This window comes from Capsicum annuum, chromosome 8 (assembly GCF_002878395.1).
Source record: "Capsicum annuum cultivar UCD-10X-F1 chromosome 8, UCD10Xv1.1, whole genome shotgun sequence".
In the NCBI taxonomy this organism is placed as follows: domain Eukaryota; kingdom Viridiplantae; phylum Streptophyta; class Magnoliopsida; order Solanales; family Solanaceae; genus Capsicum; species Capsicum annuum.
This window is the reverse complement of record NC_061118.1, coordinates 160,970,320-160,989,296: the sequence shown is the minus strand read 5'-3', so window position 1 is coordinate 160,989,296 and position 18,977 is coordinate 160,970,320. Positions and strand designations below refer to the sequence as shown.

At 34.4% G+C, this 18,977-nt stretch overlaps 1 protein-coding gene and 1 long non-coding RNA gene across 2 annotated transcripts; one reads left to right on the top strand and one right to left on the bottom strand.

The window, feature by feature from the left end:
• Positions 1 to 3,655: 3,655 nt before the first annotated feature.
• LOC107839993 (probable helicase MAGATAMA 3) lies at positions 3,656 to 17,184 on the bottom strand. Its single transcript, XM_016683675.2, has 20 exons — positions 16,979 to 17,184; positions 16,733 to 16,898; positions 15,231 to 15,358; positions 14,613 to 14,810; positions 13,833 to 14,024; positions 13,613 to 13,648; positions 13,188 to 13,276; positions 12,949 to 12,999; positions 10,588 to 10,699; positions 10,406 to 10,511; positions 9,569 to 9,666; positions 9,369 to 9,482; positions 9,165 to 9,257; positions 7,190 to 7,243; positions 6,406 to 6,464; positions 6,030 to 6,114; positions 5,115 to 5,483; positions 4,733 to 4,855; positions 4,543 to 4,629; positions 3,656 to 4,141 (listed from the first exon to the last, which is right to left on the bottom strand). Exons 1-20 carry the CDS (start codon positions 17,081 to 17,083, stop codon positions 3,941 to 3,943), a joined length of 2,466 nt encoding a protein of 821 aa, XP_016539161.2. The 5' UTR covers positions 17,084 to 17,184; the 3' UTR covers positions 3,656 to 3,940.
• LOC124886460 lies at positions 4,141 to 5,619 on the top strand. Its single transcript, XR_007043694.1, has 2 exons — positions 4,141 to 4,346; positions 4,736 to 5,619. It is a non-coding gene; the product is annotated as an uncharacterized LOC124886460 (long non-coding RNA).
• Positions 17,185 to 18,977: the final 1,793 nt, after the last annotated feature.

The window sequence follows — 18,977 nt, the reverse complement described above, 5'->3', positions numbered from 1 at the left end:
ATGAATATATTGAACATAGGTGATAAACTAACAAGTAGTAAGTTATAAAAGTATAAAAAATAAAGTATAAACTGCATGTGACAGTCATGTCATACTTGTAATTTCATGTTTACATGTAGTTTACTCTTCTCCATTTTTATGTTTCTCTACTAGTAATAATTACATGCAAAGTATATTTCTGTAAAATTTAAAAAAAAGAAATAAACCTCAAAAATATCATAAATGTTTGACTTTTTGATAAATTAAAATAAAGAAATTTAGAGCCGGCAGAAATTGCTGTCATAGTTGCTACAAATTTAACAAAATGAGAGTATAAAAAAAAAGAGAAGAAGAAGAAGAAACTAGCAGATCAACTGCAAAAACAAGAATAAAAAAAGAAAATAAAAAGAGGAAAAAAAATGTATTTAATTCTCCTCAAAACCATATAGTATATTCTAGTAGCTTCGTTTGTCTTTTGTGAAAGCAGCAGTATTCATTCCCCCTCTCCCACATTTTTTTTGAAATTCGATAAATTTAAATTTGTGCCGTGTAAGGCTCTATTCGAAAGAAATGCTCTCAATCAAGAATTTTTTTTATACCTAGGACTCGAAATCTATATCTAAGATTCCAGCTCTCTTCGTCAAAAAATAATACTATGAATATGTATGTGTTCTATTGCTCCCTTCAGACGTATAGATAATTGATTTCAAACCCAAATAAAAATAAATTCTGATAAAATTCTCAACTACAATCGCTCAAATTTTAAAAAATGTATAGGTTACATTAAACTTTATATTCATTGTTGTGCAAAAAAATTAATTATATTAAAATTATCAATCATATATCTAAATTATGCGGGATTACTGAATCTATTTTTTTTCTCCATATTTTCACATTATTCAAACAACTTTATATTTGAGCGTAACTTTTTTTATATATATTTTTAAAATAAATTGAATTATCAATTATTGCAACTTACAATACTAACTATTTGACTCTCCAAAAGTGAAAAATGCCACTTGGGAGGGAGGGAGCATTACTACTAAATGCAAAAAAATAAATTAAAACACAATAGTATATTGCATATGCTAATTCAAAACTAGAGAAAATCTTAATATTTTAATCAGATTCTATTCCCCTTTTTTTTCTTTCATAAAAAAGCAGAAGTATTTGCGTGCCAAAGTTTCTTTGCTTACATAACTATTTTGGGTTTTAAGTAAAACAAATTACAGAAAGATGTGATTATTTTTAATTACTTAAATCATGAATAAATAAATAATGTTAAAAGAGGAGTTTACGTGTCAGACTTGATTTCCTTATTATTCCCTCCTTTTATCTCTCCGTTGTCCCAATTCACTGTATTGCGTTTTTTTTTTTTCAACTTCTACCCACTTCTTTTGTCGTTATCTTCATTTTTGTCCTTTTTTAAAAAAGTTAAAATTACATTTTGCTACCTCAATTTCAAAATAAACAAAATTGAAATTTGGTACTAGGCCGTTTGATTTGCGGTGTTAATGTAAATAATTTTGGTATAAAAGTTTTATGCACTCATTTGATTGTCAATATCTAGAATAACTTATCTCAAGACTAATAATTAATTCCGAAATGAACTATCCATAAATATGATGGGATTATTATCCCAACTTAAGTTATCTTTAGTATAAAATGCCAAAAGTACCCTCAAACCCTATATTTTCATTTCACACATATATAGATTTTCATTTTGCCTAACAAATTTATCATGGACATAAATTTTCATTTTTCCTAACAAATTTATCATGGACAAGTTATTAAAGTATGTTAACATTTCCTTTCTAACTTAATACATGCTTAATTATTAAATTAAAAAATATTTTTATATTTAGCTAAAAATATTTGAAAATTTATTTTTAAAAAAATACAATTTGACTCTCCAAATATTAATGATACTAAATAATGAAAAATGAGAGTAATTCTTTTTCATATTTTTTTATGATGAATTTTTTTGACAAAAAATGATATTATCAATATTTTATGAAATCTAGAGCAAAATAAGTAATTTAACATGAAATATTAGAGTTTCATACACCTTTAAGAAATATCAACATAAATTTCTTAACATATATTTTTAGGAAAAAGAAACTAGTAAAGTTAAAAAAAAAATTAGTAACTTTTTAATTTCTTTTGTATGATTTAATATGAAGGAAAATAATTAAGCTAAATATTGTGAAAGGTATTTTAGTAAACAAATAATATTTTTTACAAATAATGCACTACATGTTATTTTTAGTACCACAAATCAAACAACCATTAAAAAATAATATCAGAATAACTTATACCGGGACAACTAATTCCAGCATAACTAATCCCGATATAACTAGTTTTCAAACCAAACGACCCACAACCAGGAGCGGCTCTACTTTATTGCGAAATAGTCCACCGCTTCAGGCTCTAAATTTGAGGGATCATATTTTTAATAATAATAATGACATATATATTTTTTCTAAAAAGTATTAAATGTTATTTATAGAATTTATTTTTGAATATATATATATATATATATATATATAAATTATTAGAAAAATTTAATATATCTAGAGTTCGATATCTCACAAAAGATTAATGCATCAATTATATTATTAATGATGATATAATTTTTAAAATAAATTTTGTTAAAAAAATATTTTTTTTAAAAAAACTAAAGGCATTCATTTGATTTTGACCTTAGGAAACTTTACACGTTTGTTATTTTCTCTGTTTCAATTTGTTGTTCGATTTTGGCTATAACAAAATTTTTAAAAATAAAATAGATTTTTTTAATATTATAATTTTAAGTTTAAAATATAAAAGATAGCTAAATGTACTTTGATCAGAAAATTATACTAATAGATTTCATTCTCTCTCAAGAATGACGTTCAAAATGAATTTATTCTCAACTCTTTATTTATAGAAAAAAAAAGTACGAAAAATTCAGTAAGCTATTTGCAAATTGCATGCTTGATCAGAAATTATTTATTTGATTACAAACCTCTTTTAAAAGCTAAGTATTCACTATTTTTCAGAAATTGCTTGCAATTTACAAGTCTTACAACTCTCTTCAGGAAATTATGACACATAGTAAGAGTTTGAATTTAATACTTGGCAAATATGCTTAATATACGTATTTCTTAATTTTCAAACCTGAAATACAAGTATATCTCTAAATTACAGAGACATACAAGTGATTATTGGTACGGTTTCTAGTGATGATACAAGTATATTTATTTATTAATAAAAAATACAGGTGTCATACAATAAAACTAGAGTCACATGATATGGCATATTTCATCTAGTGTGGATACAATATATTCCGCTGTACACAAACTTATTGCTATATATAAAAAAAATTCACTTAATGAATTAGGACTTACATGGAATTTCTTTTTTCGAGAAAGTACGGGAATTCAAATGTAAGAGTACTATAATTCAATAAATTACAACAACATATCCAGTGTATTTCCGCAAAGTGAGGTCTGGAGAGGGTAAAGCCTCAGATGATGAAGTAGAGAGACTGTTTTCGATAGACCCCGACTCATATTTCAAAAGATTCCATCACACATCTTAGTACTTAGTAGCAATCAATTTCATCATCAGAGAATTTTTAGGTTTGAAAGCATCTATTTTATCTTTATAAAAATATAAGATAAACTGTTCAACATTGAAATCAAAAGGGGATACATATAGTGAAATGGATAAGAAAATTCACACGCCCAAATACAAGTGACCATTTATAAGATTAGCCTTACAACAATCTTATATCTTGTTCCAAGCTTCTAATAATCAGTTGAAACTCAAGTCTCTACACTACAATGATTTGGATATCATTATGATTCCTATAAGTTATGTCTCGTATACATAAGAAATGAGAGCCTCTGGGAAACAATCTATCAAGGGGAATTCATACTGGTCAAAAAAATAATGGCAGAAAGAATTGTAGACGAACCTAGTCCTCGTCGTAGCCCCCATCATCTCCAGCATCACCACCCCAGTCATTTTCTTCCGGTGGGGCGGCTTGAAAAGCTTCAGCAGCAATGGGCACATCAATGTCCATATCTTCTGGAGGACCCTCAGGTTTGTCATGTGCTTCCACTTCCATTAATTTGAGATTCTCCTGACTAAAGAATTCATTGTAGGGCTTGGAGACCTAAAGGGAAGCCAAATAAACAAATAAATGTTGATTGGATCACAGACATCAAGGGCATAGCTGAGGTGCAAAGGGAACATTGCAGAACTGGGAAATTCATAAACTGCGCGCAAAGTTGGAGGAGTTCAGTGAAGGAAAAGGAAACTAAAAACTTTTGGAATGAAAACAAGAAAGCAAATGAAAATTAGACAGCACAACAAACAAGGTTCTTATTTTCTTAGTTCACAACACAAGGCTAACAAGTGTACGGGACCCCTTGAAGTTCTGGTTATATTCCCCTTTCTTTTCTTTTAGCTCCTAAGGAGCTGGGTGTCCTTCCCTTTTCTCGTCCCTCATTTTCCAGTCATGCCAAGATATATCTCAACATAGAATACTAAGATAGTTATGTCTTGAGTTTTTACCTTGTAGAGCGCATTACTCTGCTCCGCGCACTCAACTAAATTTTGCCAACGTGCATCTCTTCTTAACGTGGATGCAGAACCAACAACCTAAAATAAAAAATGTAGAAAATTGTTTACAGAACATTAACTGTTTTAGGAAAAGTAGGATTGGCCACTAAAAAAATATTATGTTTGTTTGCTAAATGAATACCAGGACAGAAGACCGTGCTCTGGTTATGCCAACATTCATTCGCCGATAATCAGCAACAAAACCAATGCCTTTATCTTTGCTTGATCGAACACATGAAAATATTGCAACGTCCTTTTCACGTCCCTGTAACAAAATGAAATTATTCTCTCTACCAAATACAGAAGAGAAGGTGTATCAAGCCATTGAGTATGATGGCCCTCACAGAACCAAAAGCCTGATTCTCATTTAGCAAAAACAAAGTGCCAGTTGCTGGTGGGAGGTGGCAAGTATCCGTGGAATTAGTCGAGGTGCACGCAAGTTGGTCCGGACACCATGGTTATAAAAAAAAAAAAGGGTTCCAAATGATGCAGGAAATCTGTCAGAAAATCAAAGGACTGATTACCTGGAAACCGTCAACAGTGTTGATATCAACTACTTTGTCAGACTCCACTCCAAATGTTTCTCGGAACTTTTGACGCAAAAGTTTGACTTGATGCCTATATGGTGATATAATAGCTAACCGGGAACTTGATTTAAGCTCTGGATATCTGGAAACCAGTTTGTGATAGATTGCAAGCACAAATTCAACCTCATCAACATTTTGCCAAGAACCACTTCCAGATGGCTGGGACTCCTTTCCCTCATGAATGTCAAAAAAGCAAAAAGGTCCGAAGCAACGGTATTCGTGCCAAGAGCGCTTTGTCTGCTCTTCAACATCAGGTCCATCTTCAAGAGCCTCCTCGTAAAATTCTCGGGAAGGAAAGTTCCTTATCTGCAATTTGTAATTTGATACAACTATTAATTTATTCCCAAAATAGAGATATTTTGAACTTCTTATCATGGGCCTTATTAAGCCCAACGTCGCATTTCAAGTTACAATTAAATTTTCTTTTCTTTGTTGTCTGTTCCATGTTTGCGAGGACTCTGCATCTATCATCTATCTGTAGATTTCTCAAGCCTCACTTTCTATGATTGTCAAATCTTATTATCTAAAGATGAAAAGCAATAAGGATGCACGATTCATAGGTTGAGCATTTGATCTTCTTTGAGTTATCAGTCAAAGTTCTGCATTTCTCATGCTTCAGAATATGATGCAAGCATAATGCAACAGGTCAATGTTATCTCTAAAACTATTTTCTAGTCAAATGGACATAGGTTAATGACAACAGTATTATTTTGCTGGTAGTTTTTGGAATAAAGACCTAAAGTTCCTAGAGATATTGGAAAATGTCTGGACGTTGAATATATGGGATTGATGTCTGAGCAGTTGCATAAAATGTGCCAGTTTATAATGCCATAAAAGAGAACGCTTGCAAACCTCTGGATGCATGCGATATTGAGTCTTCAGCATCTGTACTGGATATCCCGCCCTCTGAAATCTCTCAAATAGGCTGACGCAATATCTGTCAATCCCACACCCAAGGAGGAAAGATGAAATTAGAGAAACGGGAATTAGGATTTCCCAAGGACTTCCTTAGTAACTTGGAACAGTTGAATTTTTTCAAACAAAGGCATCTCCAATTTCATTTCTAAACACACTTTGGCCATACGAAGGAGCAGAATGTTTTTTTTATGGTCCTTAAAACACCTCTTATTTAGACAGGAGATTGTGTACTTGTTTCTCAAAAGTGTTGAGAGGTAAAAATTAAGTGTCATAACCTTTTATTTACAGTAAGTACATGCAGTTACTTTACCCAAATTTTCCAGCAATAGGTGAGATCACAGTGGCCGGCAGTTGAACTGGATCTCCGACCTGTTAAAAATAGGAAAGATTAAAAGTTTTAAATATTTCCAGACAAGATTCAGTTTCATATCAAAGGAGAAAAGGAATAATGTTGCTTTCAAAATTCTCTTCAGCATAGAGTACATCTGAAGACACAGATCAGTATCACGGTATCAATGTTGTCATCTAAAGAGCTTACCTACATAATTAAATGTGCTCGTACGTAGAAAGGAAGCTTTGGCAGGCAAATATTTTTTTAAATTTTAGAAAAAAGTACTAATGTACAATGAGGAACTTAACAGTTTGGAATAAACACAATAAGTACTGCTCTAATGTCTAAGGCAGCAGTTAAAATACTTTATCTTCTATAGACCAACCATTTTTGGGGTTTTCTTTTACAGTTTTACTCACCCAACATGTGAAGATGTTCAATTACTGAGGACATACTGTTCAGTAGTGTGGAGAGATAAGGTTCAGTCTTTAAATAAATGAAGGATAATATAGGAAATATGAGTTCTTCGCTATCATGACACAAGAAGTAGACTATATGTTGGGACATCCCACAAATGAGAAGTTGATGAAAAGGTGGAGAGACTAATATCATTCATGTCAAATCCATCGAGATGATTTTAATGCCAGAAGAAAGAACAGACATCACCATGGGAATTATGCCCAAGTTCCCCAGAGTTCAAGTAATATATATGATAAATAAAAAATTGAGGAAACAACATTCATAATTGCATCAACATCCATACCAAGAATACTTGTTTGCACCCATTGGACAACGGAAGAAGTGTTGCTGGTTCCACCTGTTTAACAATGACGTTAAGGGTTGCTGTACAAGAAATCGGCCAGCAATTACGAGAATTCCAGAAGCTCAATAAACTTGGTCAGGAAATCCAGTTAGTTCACGTACAACAGTACAAGGCAGTTCAACTAATAGTATTACTAGAAGATATTTCATAACTTACACATATAGTCCGGAACATGATTATCAAGGAGTTTTGAGCGTTAGTTTGACTTACATATTAGTATGTCAGGGGATATTCTTTTGGTAGGCGGAACATTAGTATATATTTTTGATAAGTGGTAGATTATTGACATTATTTCTGTATGGTTTTTTACATTGAGGAAAAAAATAAAGTGACAATATAAGATGGAATTACTGAATTTAAAACTTCCCAGACCCCACTTATGGGATTACAATGGGTATGTTGTTGAAATTTTTGAAACTTACTAGTGGTATATGAAATATCAATATTACAGGTCTTTCTCCATTTGGGTACGGTTAAGGAAGGGAATTTTGTGATGGTCATTATGTTCTCTATTTAACTGGAACTCTTCCTAAGTGACAGGAAAGGCCTTTAACTCCATGCGGTTCAGGCACTCTGCAGTTTACCTCCGTGTAGCACCTCTCTACTTTTCACAAACCTGACATTTTACTGATGTACCTCCCTGTAAAAGTGCCCCGGATACGGTCAAAGCAAGTAACAGCAGGGTTTTAAACACATCCCCCCGCCAAGGGACAACCATGAATCCCAACCATGAATCCCTATTTTTTCCTTTGCAAGTGCAATATTTCATAAGGTACGGACCACTTGAGCGACTTTCATTTAATTTATCTTAAATTCCCAAGGCAAGAACTGTTAATGCATTTTCCATAAGATTAGGACCAGAAAAGCAAATTCTTCATTTAACATGAACTGCATTTTTTTCATTTCAGACCATTTAAGCATATTTGTATGAAGCTAGGTATGACTCAATGGATTCCTCCATAAGATTAGGACCAAACGCCTACAACACAGTGTAGGATTATTTTTCAATAATTTGTGATTTGGTACTAGTATTTTGCTTGTGAACTATGAAACGTCTAATGGGTTATATCTTTTTTATGAAGCTTCTAATTCTGGATAAGAGTTATAGGTGATGTGTTCAAAGATAAGGCAACTTTTTCTTGTAGTTTTTCGTATCACATATGCCTGCTAACTATTTTTTCAGATTGTTTTACTAAGCAAAAAATTCAGACACTGGATTTCTACGAAGTGAGGACAAAAAGCACTGCATGGAATGAGTGGAAATAGGGATTTTGGGGTTTGTTATTTCGCAGGGTAAACATGAAGATGACACACCTTCATAAGTGCTATCTGATTATTTTTTCATGGAACAACTACATGATTTTTTAATTGAGGGTCGTAGGTTCAAGAGCCTCTACCTGTTCCCGTACTATATTAAATTATATTGACCACCTAATCTAACGACATAATGGTTAGAAGCAAAACATTGTTAAATTATGTTTCAAAAAATTAAAGTGAAGTTGCAAATTGAGTTCTACTGGCATTTGAATTTGGCAACATAATTAGATATCTACCACTCATAACCCCCCCAACTCCAGAGCTGCTGAAGTCAGTTTCAACATTTCCCTTAAGGTTACTGAAAGAGAGCATATTTCAGGGCTGACATTTTCTTCAGGAGGGAGTGGGCTTGGAAGAGGAGAACACAGTTAAAACTTAAAAATGCAAAAAGGTAAAGTAAATGAATATTCAAAGCATTACTAGCTAACTGTACCCTATGAAGAGGAACCACAATTGACAAAGACAGGTAGCAAAAACAAAAAGGACCATGTTGTTCAGCCGATAAACATACACTGGCATGAATAGCCATTAGATTTTTTTAAAAAATAAGGATAACCATTAGATGCTATAAAAGGTTATAGAGGGCATAGCAACTTACTGCTTGAGCAGCTTCATCTATTATAACAACATCAAAACCACGATTCAATTTAGTGAAAACAGGGGAAGCACTGAAGCTAAGAGTGGAGAACACCTGCACATCATAGGTTAGTCATTGACTGGGTCTAGGTAGTTATAGAAAGAAGGTCCAGCTGACATTGAGTGGACGTTTGTTAGCTATAGAAAGAAGATCCAACTGGCATACAATTACAGCCTCATCCAGAATAGAAGCACGAATGCTGTCTTTATCTTTCACAGGCCCCCCTTGCTTCTGCCTATCACCAGCTTGTGAGTCCATACCGGACAGTCTTTGTTCCACCTACAAACACATAAACCCACCAGGTGAACATCCACAATTGGCACTGGAATATCTAGAATAATGAGAGACAAGTGCAAGGTACAGACTAGGTAATCCATGGAGACTGCCTGCACAGAATGATGAGCTTTAAGACCAATTCGTACTATTTTAGGACTGTATGCATGGTCATTTTCATCGCGGATACCTGAAATTGATAATCATTTTCATAAGGACCTGAAAGTGATAAATGATAATAACAAATGCATGCAGCAGAAGACACTCCATATCTCCGAGCACAAGGTTGTATGTGATTCTCTTTCATAAGACAATAGAATGTGGGCATCGATTTTTACCGCTGATTACATAGGCTCAAGAAACAATACATACATAAGTAGAGTTTTTATATTTTACAGGGGGGTGATAATACATGCAAAAGTAAAATCTATTGAGAAAAGGCAAAGCATCTCAGATCCGGAAGATAAAATTGAGATCCAAATGTTTACCTGAAGAAACTATTCCTGGTGGTATCGCTAGCACAGGGTAGAAAATCGCTACATTTTTCTCAGAGTTGTAATTTAGTAGAAGATGAACAAAAGTAAATTTGGGTGATACGGATCAAGGTAGAGAGTTTCTACAGGTTTACTAATGACTGTGTTCCCTTGAGTCAATGTAAGGCTGATTAAGCAAATTTAAGTATACCCTGGTTAAGCAAATTTAGTATACCAAAAGCTTCAAAGTCACTGGTATAACATCAGTTAACAGATCACTTATTCGCGCAATTTACAGAACAGTGGAAATTTCATATTGTAAAAGAATCTCAAAAGGAGCTGAAAAGTGTCCTATAATTTTGTAAATTCAACAAGCAGGAAATAATATTCATACACAACAAAGCAACAACACTGAAACTTGTGTGAGAAGAAATCTATACATAACAAAGAGCGTACCAGTGTTTAAAATGCGCAATACAATTTCGTCGAGAGCAGAATTTGACGGAGCACAAACTAGAACTCGAACACGATACTTCCGACTGGAATTAACTACTTCTGGTTTCTAGAAAGACATTTTAGTGTAAGAAGGTGCAAATTTAAGTTTCTCATACCATTACAATGGACAACATCAAACATACCAGGTCATTGCCAGATGTAGGGAAAAATCCATCATCCCCATCTATTGGCATTTCTTGGTCTAGAGGATTAATCCCAGCTAACCATGGAGATGCTTGTCCCCAGTGTTTGTATCTGCAAAGTTCGAAAGCTTTACCCTATGAGATATTCAAAAGAACAGGTCTTAAAGAGATCTGGAAAAGGATTCCTTCAAAGAATTTTGTAACTCTGGATTTATACAAATTATGCATGTATCTAGAAGGGTCGTGTCTGTTTCGGAGAATCAGTTTGGATTTATGAGGAGGGTCGTGTCTGTTTTGGAGAATCAGTTTGGGAGAGAGTGGTTGAGCCGAGATTGAGGAGGGTCATGTCTGTTTCGGAGAATCAGTTTGGATTTATGTCTGGTCGCTCGATGACAAAGGCAATCCATTTGGTGAGGAGATTGGTGGAGCAGTATAGAGAAAGGAAGAGGGACTTACACTTGGTGTTCATCGACCTGGAAAAGGTGTATGATAAAGTTCCGAGGGAGGTTCTTTGGAGGTGCTTGGAGGTGAGAGGGGTCCCGGTGGCGTACATCAGAGTTATTAAGGACATGTTCGATGGAGGAAAGACCAGGGTGAGGACGGCGGGAGGAGACTCAGACCACTTTTCGGTCGAGACAGGATTGCATCAGGGATCGACTCTTAGTCCGTTCCTATTTGCGTTGGTGATGGACGTGTTGACGCGGAGTATTCAAGGCGAGGTGCCTTGGTGTATGCCATTTGCGGATGATGTAGTGCTGATTGATGAGACACAGAGGGGCATGAACGACAAATTAGAGGTTTGGAGGCAAACCCTTGAGTTGAAGGGGTTCAGGTTGAGTAGGTCCAAGACGGAGTATTTAGAATGCAAATTTAGTGACTTGAGGCAGGAGGACGATGTAGTGGTAAGGTTGGACTCCCAGGATGTTTGTAAGCGGGATAGGTTCAAGTATCTTGGGTCTATGATCCAGGGGAATGGTGAGATTGATGAGGATGTCACTAATCGTATTGGAGCAGGTTAGATGAAATGGAGGCATTGATGAAGATGTCACTAATCGTATTGGAGCAGGTTAGATGAAGTGGAGGCTCGCCTCGAGTGTTGTGTGATAAGAAAGTGCCCCTTAAGCTTAAAGGTAAATTTTATAGAGTGGCAGTCATGTTGTATGGCGCGGAGTATTGGCCAGTCAAGCACTCCCACATCCAAAAATTGAAAGTGGCAGAAATGAGGATGTTACGTTGGATGTGTGGGATTACTAGAGGGGACAGGGTTAGGAATGAGATTATCCGGGAGAAGATGGAAGAGGCATCGGTGGAGGACAAGATGCGGGAAGGAAGGTTGAGATGGTTTGGATATGTGATGAGGAGGGACGCGGATGCCCCATTTCGTAGGTGTGAGAGGCTAGCGTTGGATGGCTTCAGGAGGAGTAAAAGTAGGCCGAAGAAATACTTCAGGCATGACATGGAGCAGCTGCAGCTTACTGAGGACATGACCCTAGATAGGAAGGTGTGGAGGTCGCGGACAAGGGTAGAAGGCTAGCGGGAGGGCGTGGGTTGTAGCAAGCCATCAGGAGAGATCTTGTGTAGCCGGATTAGTAATTTTAGGACTCTGTTCATAGGTGTCTATGGCTGTGTGTATTTGTTACTTATACATGGGTGTTCCATTCATAATTTCTCAGTTACTATTTTCTTATTTCGTGTTGCACTATCCCTCGTATTTTCGTATTGCACTGATTTACTTTTTATTATTCCTTACGCCTTTTACTGTTATGTAATCCATCTCCTTGTCTACGATTCTTTATCTTGAGCCGGGGTCTATCGGAAACAGTCTCTCTACTTCTTCGGAGGTAGCGGTATGGACTGCGTACATCTTACCTTCCCCAGACCCCACTTTGTGGGAACACACTGGGTTTCTTGCTGTTGTTGTATGCATGTATCTAGAAGAAGAATTGGTAAAATAGGGGAGACAAGTTGGTCACTGCCAATAAAATCCAAAAGAGTAGACCATCTTCCACCACGAATCTCCATCCATCCAGAAAGAAAAGGAGATGTTGGATCTTCAATAATCAGTTAACAAGTGTATAATACATTAGCTTCATCTCCACAGTCACAGGATCTTGCTTCTAGACATGGTGGCCCAACTTGGAAAACAAATTGATGAAACATGGTTTCTACATGGTCATTTTATTATGCTTGAGGATTATATTGTTAATGAAGATTTTATCTCCAGACTTTCCACTCAAACCTTTCATCATGTAGAGCTTAAAGGGCAGCATATATACATCAACACATGTTCTTTTTTTGTTAAGTGCATCAATCAGCCCATATTCACAAATATTAACAGGATACGTGTGTTCGTGGACATACTTATCTGCCATGGATAATTCTGGTCCACGTTTCACACCACTCAACTTCACCCTGCACAAATTCAGTAGATAAAAGAGAATGTGTGAATCTTTCCATTAGGAAAAAACTTTACATTATATACAGATCAACAGAATAACGGAAACCCCTTAATGTCTTCAGTTGAATGTGACATGCCTTATCAACTACCAGACTTCTTTTTCTAATATGAATTCATCTGCAGTAAAAATTAAGCAGCATACCTGTTGGAGTGCACTCTTGCAGGAGTAGCATGCAAAATGGCACTGAGAATCCCAAGGATAGTTTGTGTTTTTCCAGTCCCTGGTGGACCCTAGTGGAATGAACTTTGTTAAATACATAACTCTATTAAAGTTCCAAAATCTTCGTTAGAAGCATCAAAGAGACTAGATTAACTAGAATGATGAATCTCAACCACTCCCTTTCTAAATTTTATACACTAATCTCTTTCTGAGGTAACTTTGATACATTAACGGAATCAGAGTGTATTTTCCATGAAATAAATAAAAATACACAATTGAGAGCAGCTCCACTCGTCGTGGCTTTTCGAGATACATTCGCACATAAATCACAAAAATAGTACACTTGAAAGAGCATAAGAGAATGCATGTTTTGTTTACAACCTAGAGAATAAATGGATAAGTCAAACCTGTATTAACACAAAAGATTTCCGTGAAAGCCCTGCCTGCAAAAGAAAATGTTGAATGAGAAAAATATATGCTAGGTTTACATGACATAAGAACTAGTAGGTCATGAGAGGGGACAGAAGCACTGAGTTGGTATAGACAGCTATATATATGTGTCTATATTAATTAATATATTAGAAAGGTGCTTACTGCAATAATGATAAAGTTGTTTTAGAAACTTACATTAATAGCATCAAGCTGAGACTTGTTGTGATTGCTTTCAAGAAATTCCTTCAAGGGTTTAGATATTTTCCAGGCATGATCTTCTGTAGAACTATTGCTATCAGATGCTGATAGTATCAAATCCTTGAATGGGAGGGAGCTCACTGACCGCAGAGCAACATATTCACGGGCTATAGTTGATAAACTGCATATCTGCAAATTGAAGCATGCATGTAAAAAAGGGAAATCATTTCACAAGTGTATGTGATACTTTATTTTAATCTTTAAATGCACTACCAACTTTGACTACATAGGAACATGGTACTTTTTGTTCACTCGGTAATATTAACACTGAAGCAGACGATAAATTAGCCTGTCTCAACAAAGTTCCCCGCAAATCATCTGAATCTGCTGCTTGCTTGGAACATGCTGGGGAATTGATACATCTACACCATGACTAGCTTACCAAGATTTCACAAGTATAAATAATTACGTCTTAAGATACAGAGAGCATCTCTACTGCAACTTGACTTGGTTTTCGTACATAAAGAACCAAAATCAGGCATAGCACTATTTCCACCAGTAACCTTTTGAGTTTGGTTTAGCTCAAATTTATAAGTTCGATCTACACAGACTTAACATCTCGTTTTTCAGAGTGGAGCTTCATCCATAAAGTATAATAAACTCATCCCAAGTGTTATACATTTACCACATGTAAGAAGACGTAAGGTAGAATCACAAAGAAATCAAATATATTGAGAAACCTAACGTTTGAAGAATTTAGAAGTTATGTCGAGGTACCTTAAGAACATGCAAAAGCTTTGCATTTTCTGTAACAAGAGGGCGCATACTCAAAAGCCTCGAGCAAGCTTCAGTCTCCTGTGTATTCAATTGTTTGACCTCTCCGCTAAGGTGCATCCGAAGTCTTATTTTATCTGGTCGGCGATCCTCAACCAATGCAAACGCATATGCAGTTGGGAGTCTCTTACCATCTCCAAACTGCAAAATATTTTCACCACAAGCACCCAAATATTGAACAAAAAATTTAATTTCAGACTATCAAGAGACTCCAGAAAGAAAACAATGATGTGCGGTCATCACATTGTAATGCTTGTGCTCAAAATTAAGTAGGACTGCATAGGGGCACAAGTTTATTTAACGTGCGTTTCGTGAGCCGTGGATCTATCGGAAACGGCCTCTCTACCTCACTTTGAGGTAGTGGTACAGACTGCCTACGCCTCTCTACCTCACTTTGAGGTAGTGGTACAGACTGCCTACGCTTTACCCTCCCCAGACCCCACTTTGTGGGAATATACTGGGTATGCTGTTGTTGTATTTCGGACTTGATAAAAACTATTTCGGACTTGATAAAAAAGTAAACAAGCAAAAAGCATAAAGAAAGTTCAAGATATAGGCTACCTCCTTATTTGAAAGTAACAACAGATCATTCTGTGATATTGATTCAACATCACTGCATGAAATCATTGGGAAGTGAAATCCATCAACCTCACTGCACCCTACAGTTACTGCCTTCATCCAATGAATCTCTGCAATACCCGAGAACAAAAATGTTAAGTACAGGAATACATAGTCAACCAAATAAAATGATAAAATGGAACTTTAAGATACACCAATATAACCTTCATGTTATGTATATGAAATTGCAATTTAGGTAATAAATTGTGAAAAGATTAGTCGCTCTCGACTCGAGTCTTAAAGGCAAAAGAGTAATGCAATAGTATTAATTGTTCTTAAGACCATGTAGCTGTAGTAATTGCAAAAATGAAAATCCAACAACATCTGCAGAAGTTCAAACAATGAACAACAAGAAAAACTACTAATGTGCTTCAATCCCAAGTTAGTTGGGGACACCTATAAGAACTTTGGACCCTCTAACCCAATACTCGACTTGGGTGTGAGATTAAGGTGAGATCTTTGAAATAAGGGAAATGACTTCCTTAATGAAAGTAGGGAAAACTAGTGGCGTTGTCTCCACCCAGACAACCACCCACCCCACAATGCCCCGCCCTCCCCTCCCCCTCCCCCTCCCCCGAAGATTTGTTGTTGTTGATACCGAACACAAGAAAACAAGTAAGAAACCACTGTTTTCCTAGAATCTGTTTTATTGGAGAATATTTTCCATGGAGAACACTTTATACCAAACACACCCTAAGGCGTTGGTTTTGCTGTATGGTTCTTTTTCATAGACAGCCACACACACATTAACTTAAGTCTTAAATGGACCTGAGTGAGAGGAGTTATGACCTCTTTTCAGATTTCAAGGATGAGCCGGCCAACAATCAGCTCGAAAACACAAAAAGATAGTATATAATTCTTCGCTGAATAACGGAAACTGAAACTGGAAAAAATTAGGGGGATGGAGAAAAAGCAAAAACTTGGCGCAATGATCACTCAAATATATTCCCTCCATTCCAAAATGCTTGTCAAGTTTCCTTTATGAGAGTCAAACGATATGAACTTCGACCAACATTTTAAGATGTATTTTTTCATCATATTGATACGAAAAAAGTTAAAATTTATAGTACTTGTTGGTATATAGTTTTTGAATATCTAAATTTTAATTTTAAAATGTCGAATTAATCTAATCTAATTTAGCTTTGAAAATTAGTCAAAAACTCTCTCAACAGCTAATTGTGACAACTAAAAAGGAACAGAGGAAGGCACACAAGGGCGTGGCCTGGTGGTTCAATGAAGTGAGATGAGCACCATGAGTTCTCGGGTTCAAATCTCAACAAAGACAGACACTTAGCCTTGGTGGATAGAGTTACCTAGTACCTGTTAGCCTCGGGTTCAATTAGGCACGCAGGCTGGCCTGAACACCACGGTCAGCAAAAATATATATATGCATTAACAATGTAGGATTAGATAAGAAGAAGAAGAAGAAGAAGAAGAAGAATTACCTTGTTCTTCATCATCATCTTTTTTCCCTTGTACAATTTGAGCTTTAACTTCTTCAAATAGCAGAGGCTCGAAAGTAGCAAGATAATCTTGAACATCTTTGTACGAGTTCTTGGCTTTTTTCAGAATTAGTGCCGCATTGTCATCATCCCCTTTACCCTTCTTTCGCTGAATAAAATAGTGAAAAAAAATATTAGTTGACGAAACATATACAAGGAGAAAAAAGTGGAGAAAGATAGTGAAATTACATCGGATTCTTTGAGAAGCCGGAGATAGTCCCAACTTAGAACAATTTTGTAGAAGCGGAGACTTAAGGCGGCTTCTTCGTCAAGCTGGTTCTTGTCCACCGCCATTTCACAAAGCTAACTGTCGTTGCCCGAGTGCCGCAGGGTTTTAAGGGAAAGAAGAAGTATTATATAGTTTGCCGTTTTCCCTTTGTTGCTTTTTAGTTTTTTATTCAGTTTTTTTTGGTTCTAATTGGGACACCTTAATTAGGAGAAAATAATAAATATGGTTGATTGTGTTTGTGAGTTTCTAAAATATATTTTGAATAAATAATTTTCGGTTCTTTAGTTTGCCAAAAATAAGCACTTTTGATCTCTATTAACATAGGTAAATTGTACAATAGATTTAAAATGATAAATCAATCTAGTAGTTTGGTAAATCATATTAGGAAGATTTAGTTTTGTAATTTATTAGAAATGTTTTATAAGATATTAGAAACAATCTCCATATATTCATGAGGTAGAGGTAAGATGTGCGTAAATTATATATACTTTTAGGGTTAGTTGGGAATGCAGTTATGCTGAAATAAGTTATGATAAGATAAGTTATATTGAGATTAGTTATGTTGATATTATTTTTTATTAAGTGTTTGATTTGTTATATTCAAAGTAATATGCATAGTATAATTTCTAAAAATAAATTAATTGATTACCAAAATACCCCATCTTATTTAACTTTATTTATATATATATATATTTTTTTTTCTTTTTTTCAAGCTTTAAATATTTATTCTTTAAAATAAAACTTTCATCTTATTTAGCTTAATTTTTTTGTGTGTGTATTTTCATGATTATATTGTGTGTATTTTAAAAATAAAACTTTCATCTTATTTACCTTTATTATTTTTGCATGTGTTTTTCCATGATTATGCCGTGTGTGTTTAAAAAGAAATCTTACTACATCTTATTTAATTTGAAAATAAAAAGTTTTAGCTTAAGTTTGTTAAAGTAAAAGAGGATTTATTGTTTATGTCACTTCGTTTAAACATATGTCACTCATATAACATAGAATATTAAAATTCATTTTAATTGATATATACAATATTTATTTTCAAGTGATTAAAAGACTATTTAATTTAAAATATGTAATTCGACAATGAAGTCGACATTTTTATTATTTTTTTGAGAAATTAAAATGTATAAATAATCATAATAATTATTCAAATAAATTTAACGTATAATATATTCATAAATAAAATATATATGTGTGTGAAATGAAAATCATAGGGTTTATTTTTATCATTTTATAATTTTATACCAAAGATAAATTGTAATGGGATAGTAATACCACCATATGTGTATATAACTTAACCCGATACTATTTATTAGTCCCGAATAAGTTATCCCGAACATTAACAATCAAATGATGGATTAAAATTTTTATCCTGAAATTATTATTTTATCCCAGAATTATTTACTTTAACCGCACACCAAACGACCCCTTACTCTCCTTGCATCTCACTTATGGAACTACACTCCCCATTTGGCCATTTTGAGTAGAGTTGGAGTTGAAGATGAAGTTGGAGTTGGAGTTGTGTTTGACTATGAATATAAATTAAAGTTATTTTTGAAATTTTGTGAGAGAAATATGAGTGAAAAAAGTTTTTTCCAAATAGTTTTCTGGAATTGGAGTAGGAAAATTCATGGCCAAAATGGTGCATGTTTTTTTTTTTTTTTTAACTAAAATAAAATAATTTTTCGGAAAAAAAGAAAAAATTTCTATGGCGAAACCGCTAAGTATACTACTATTGTAAATTTAGTAGAGTAGGTAATTTTTAATTTTGTTACTTTTTTTCTCAAGAAACTAATAAAAATCCAATATAGTTTGTTAAATTCAATTATGTTAGTACTATTATACAAATTATACTAATAAAGAATTAATATAAAAAATGCGTAAACAAACATAGAAAATCTATTTAAATTGCAAATGAGACATAGGAAATTATTTTTCACAAAGGGAGTA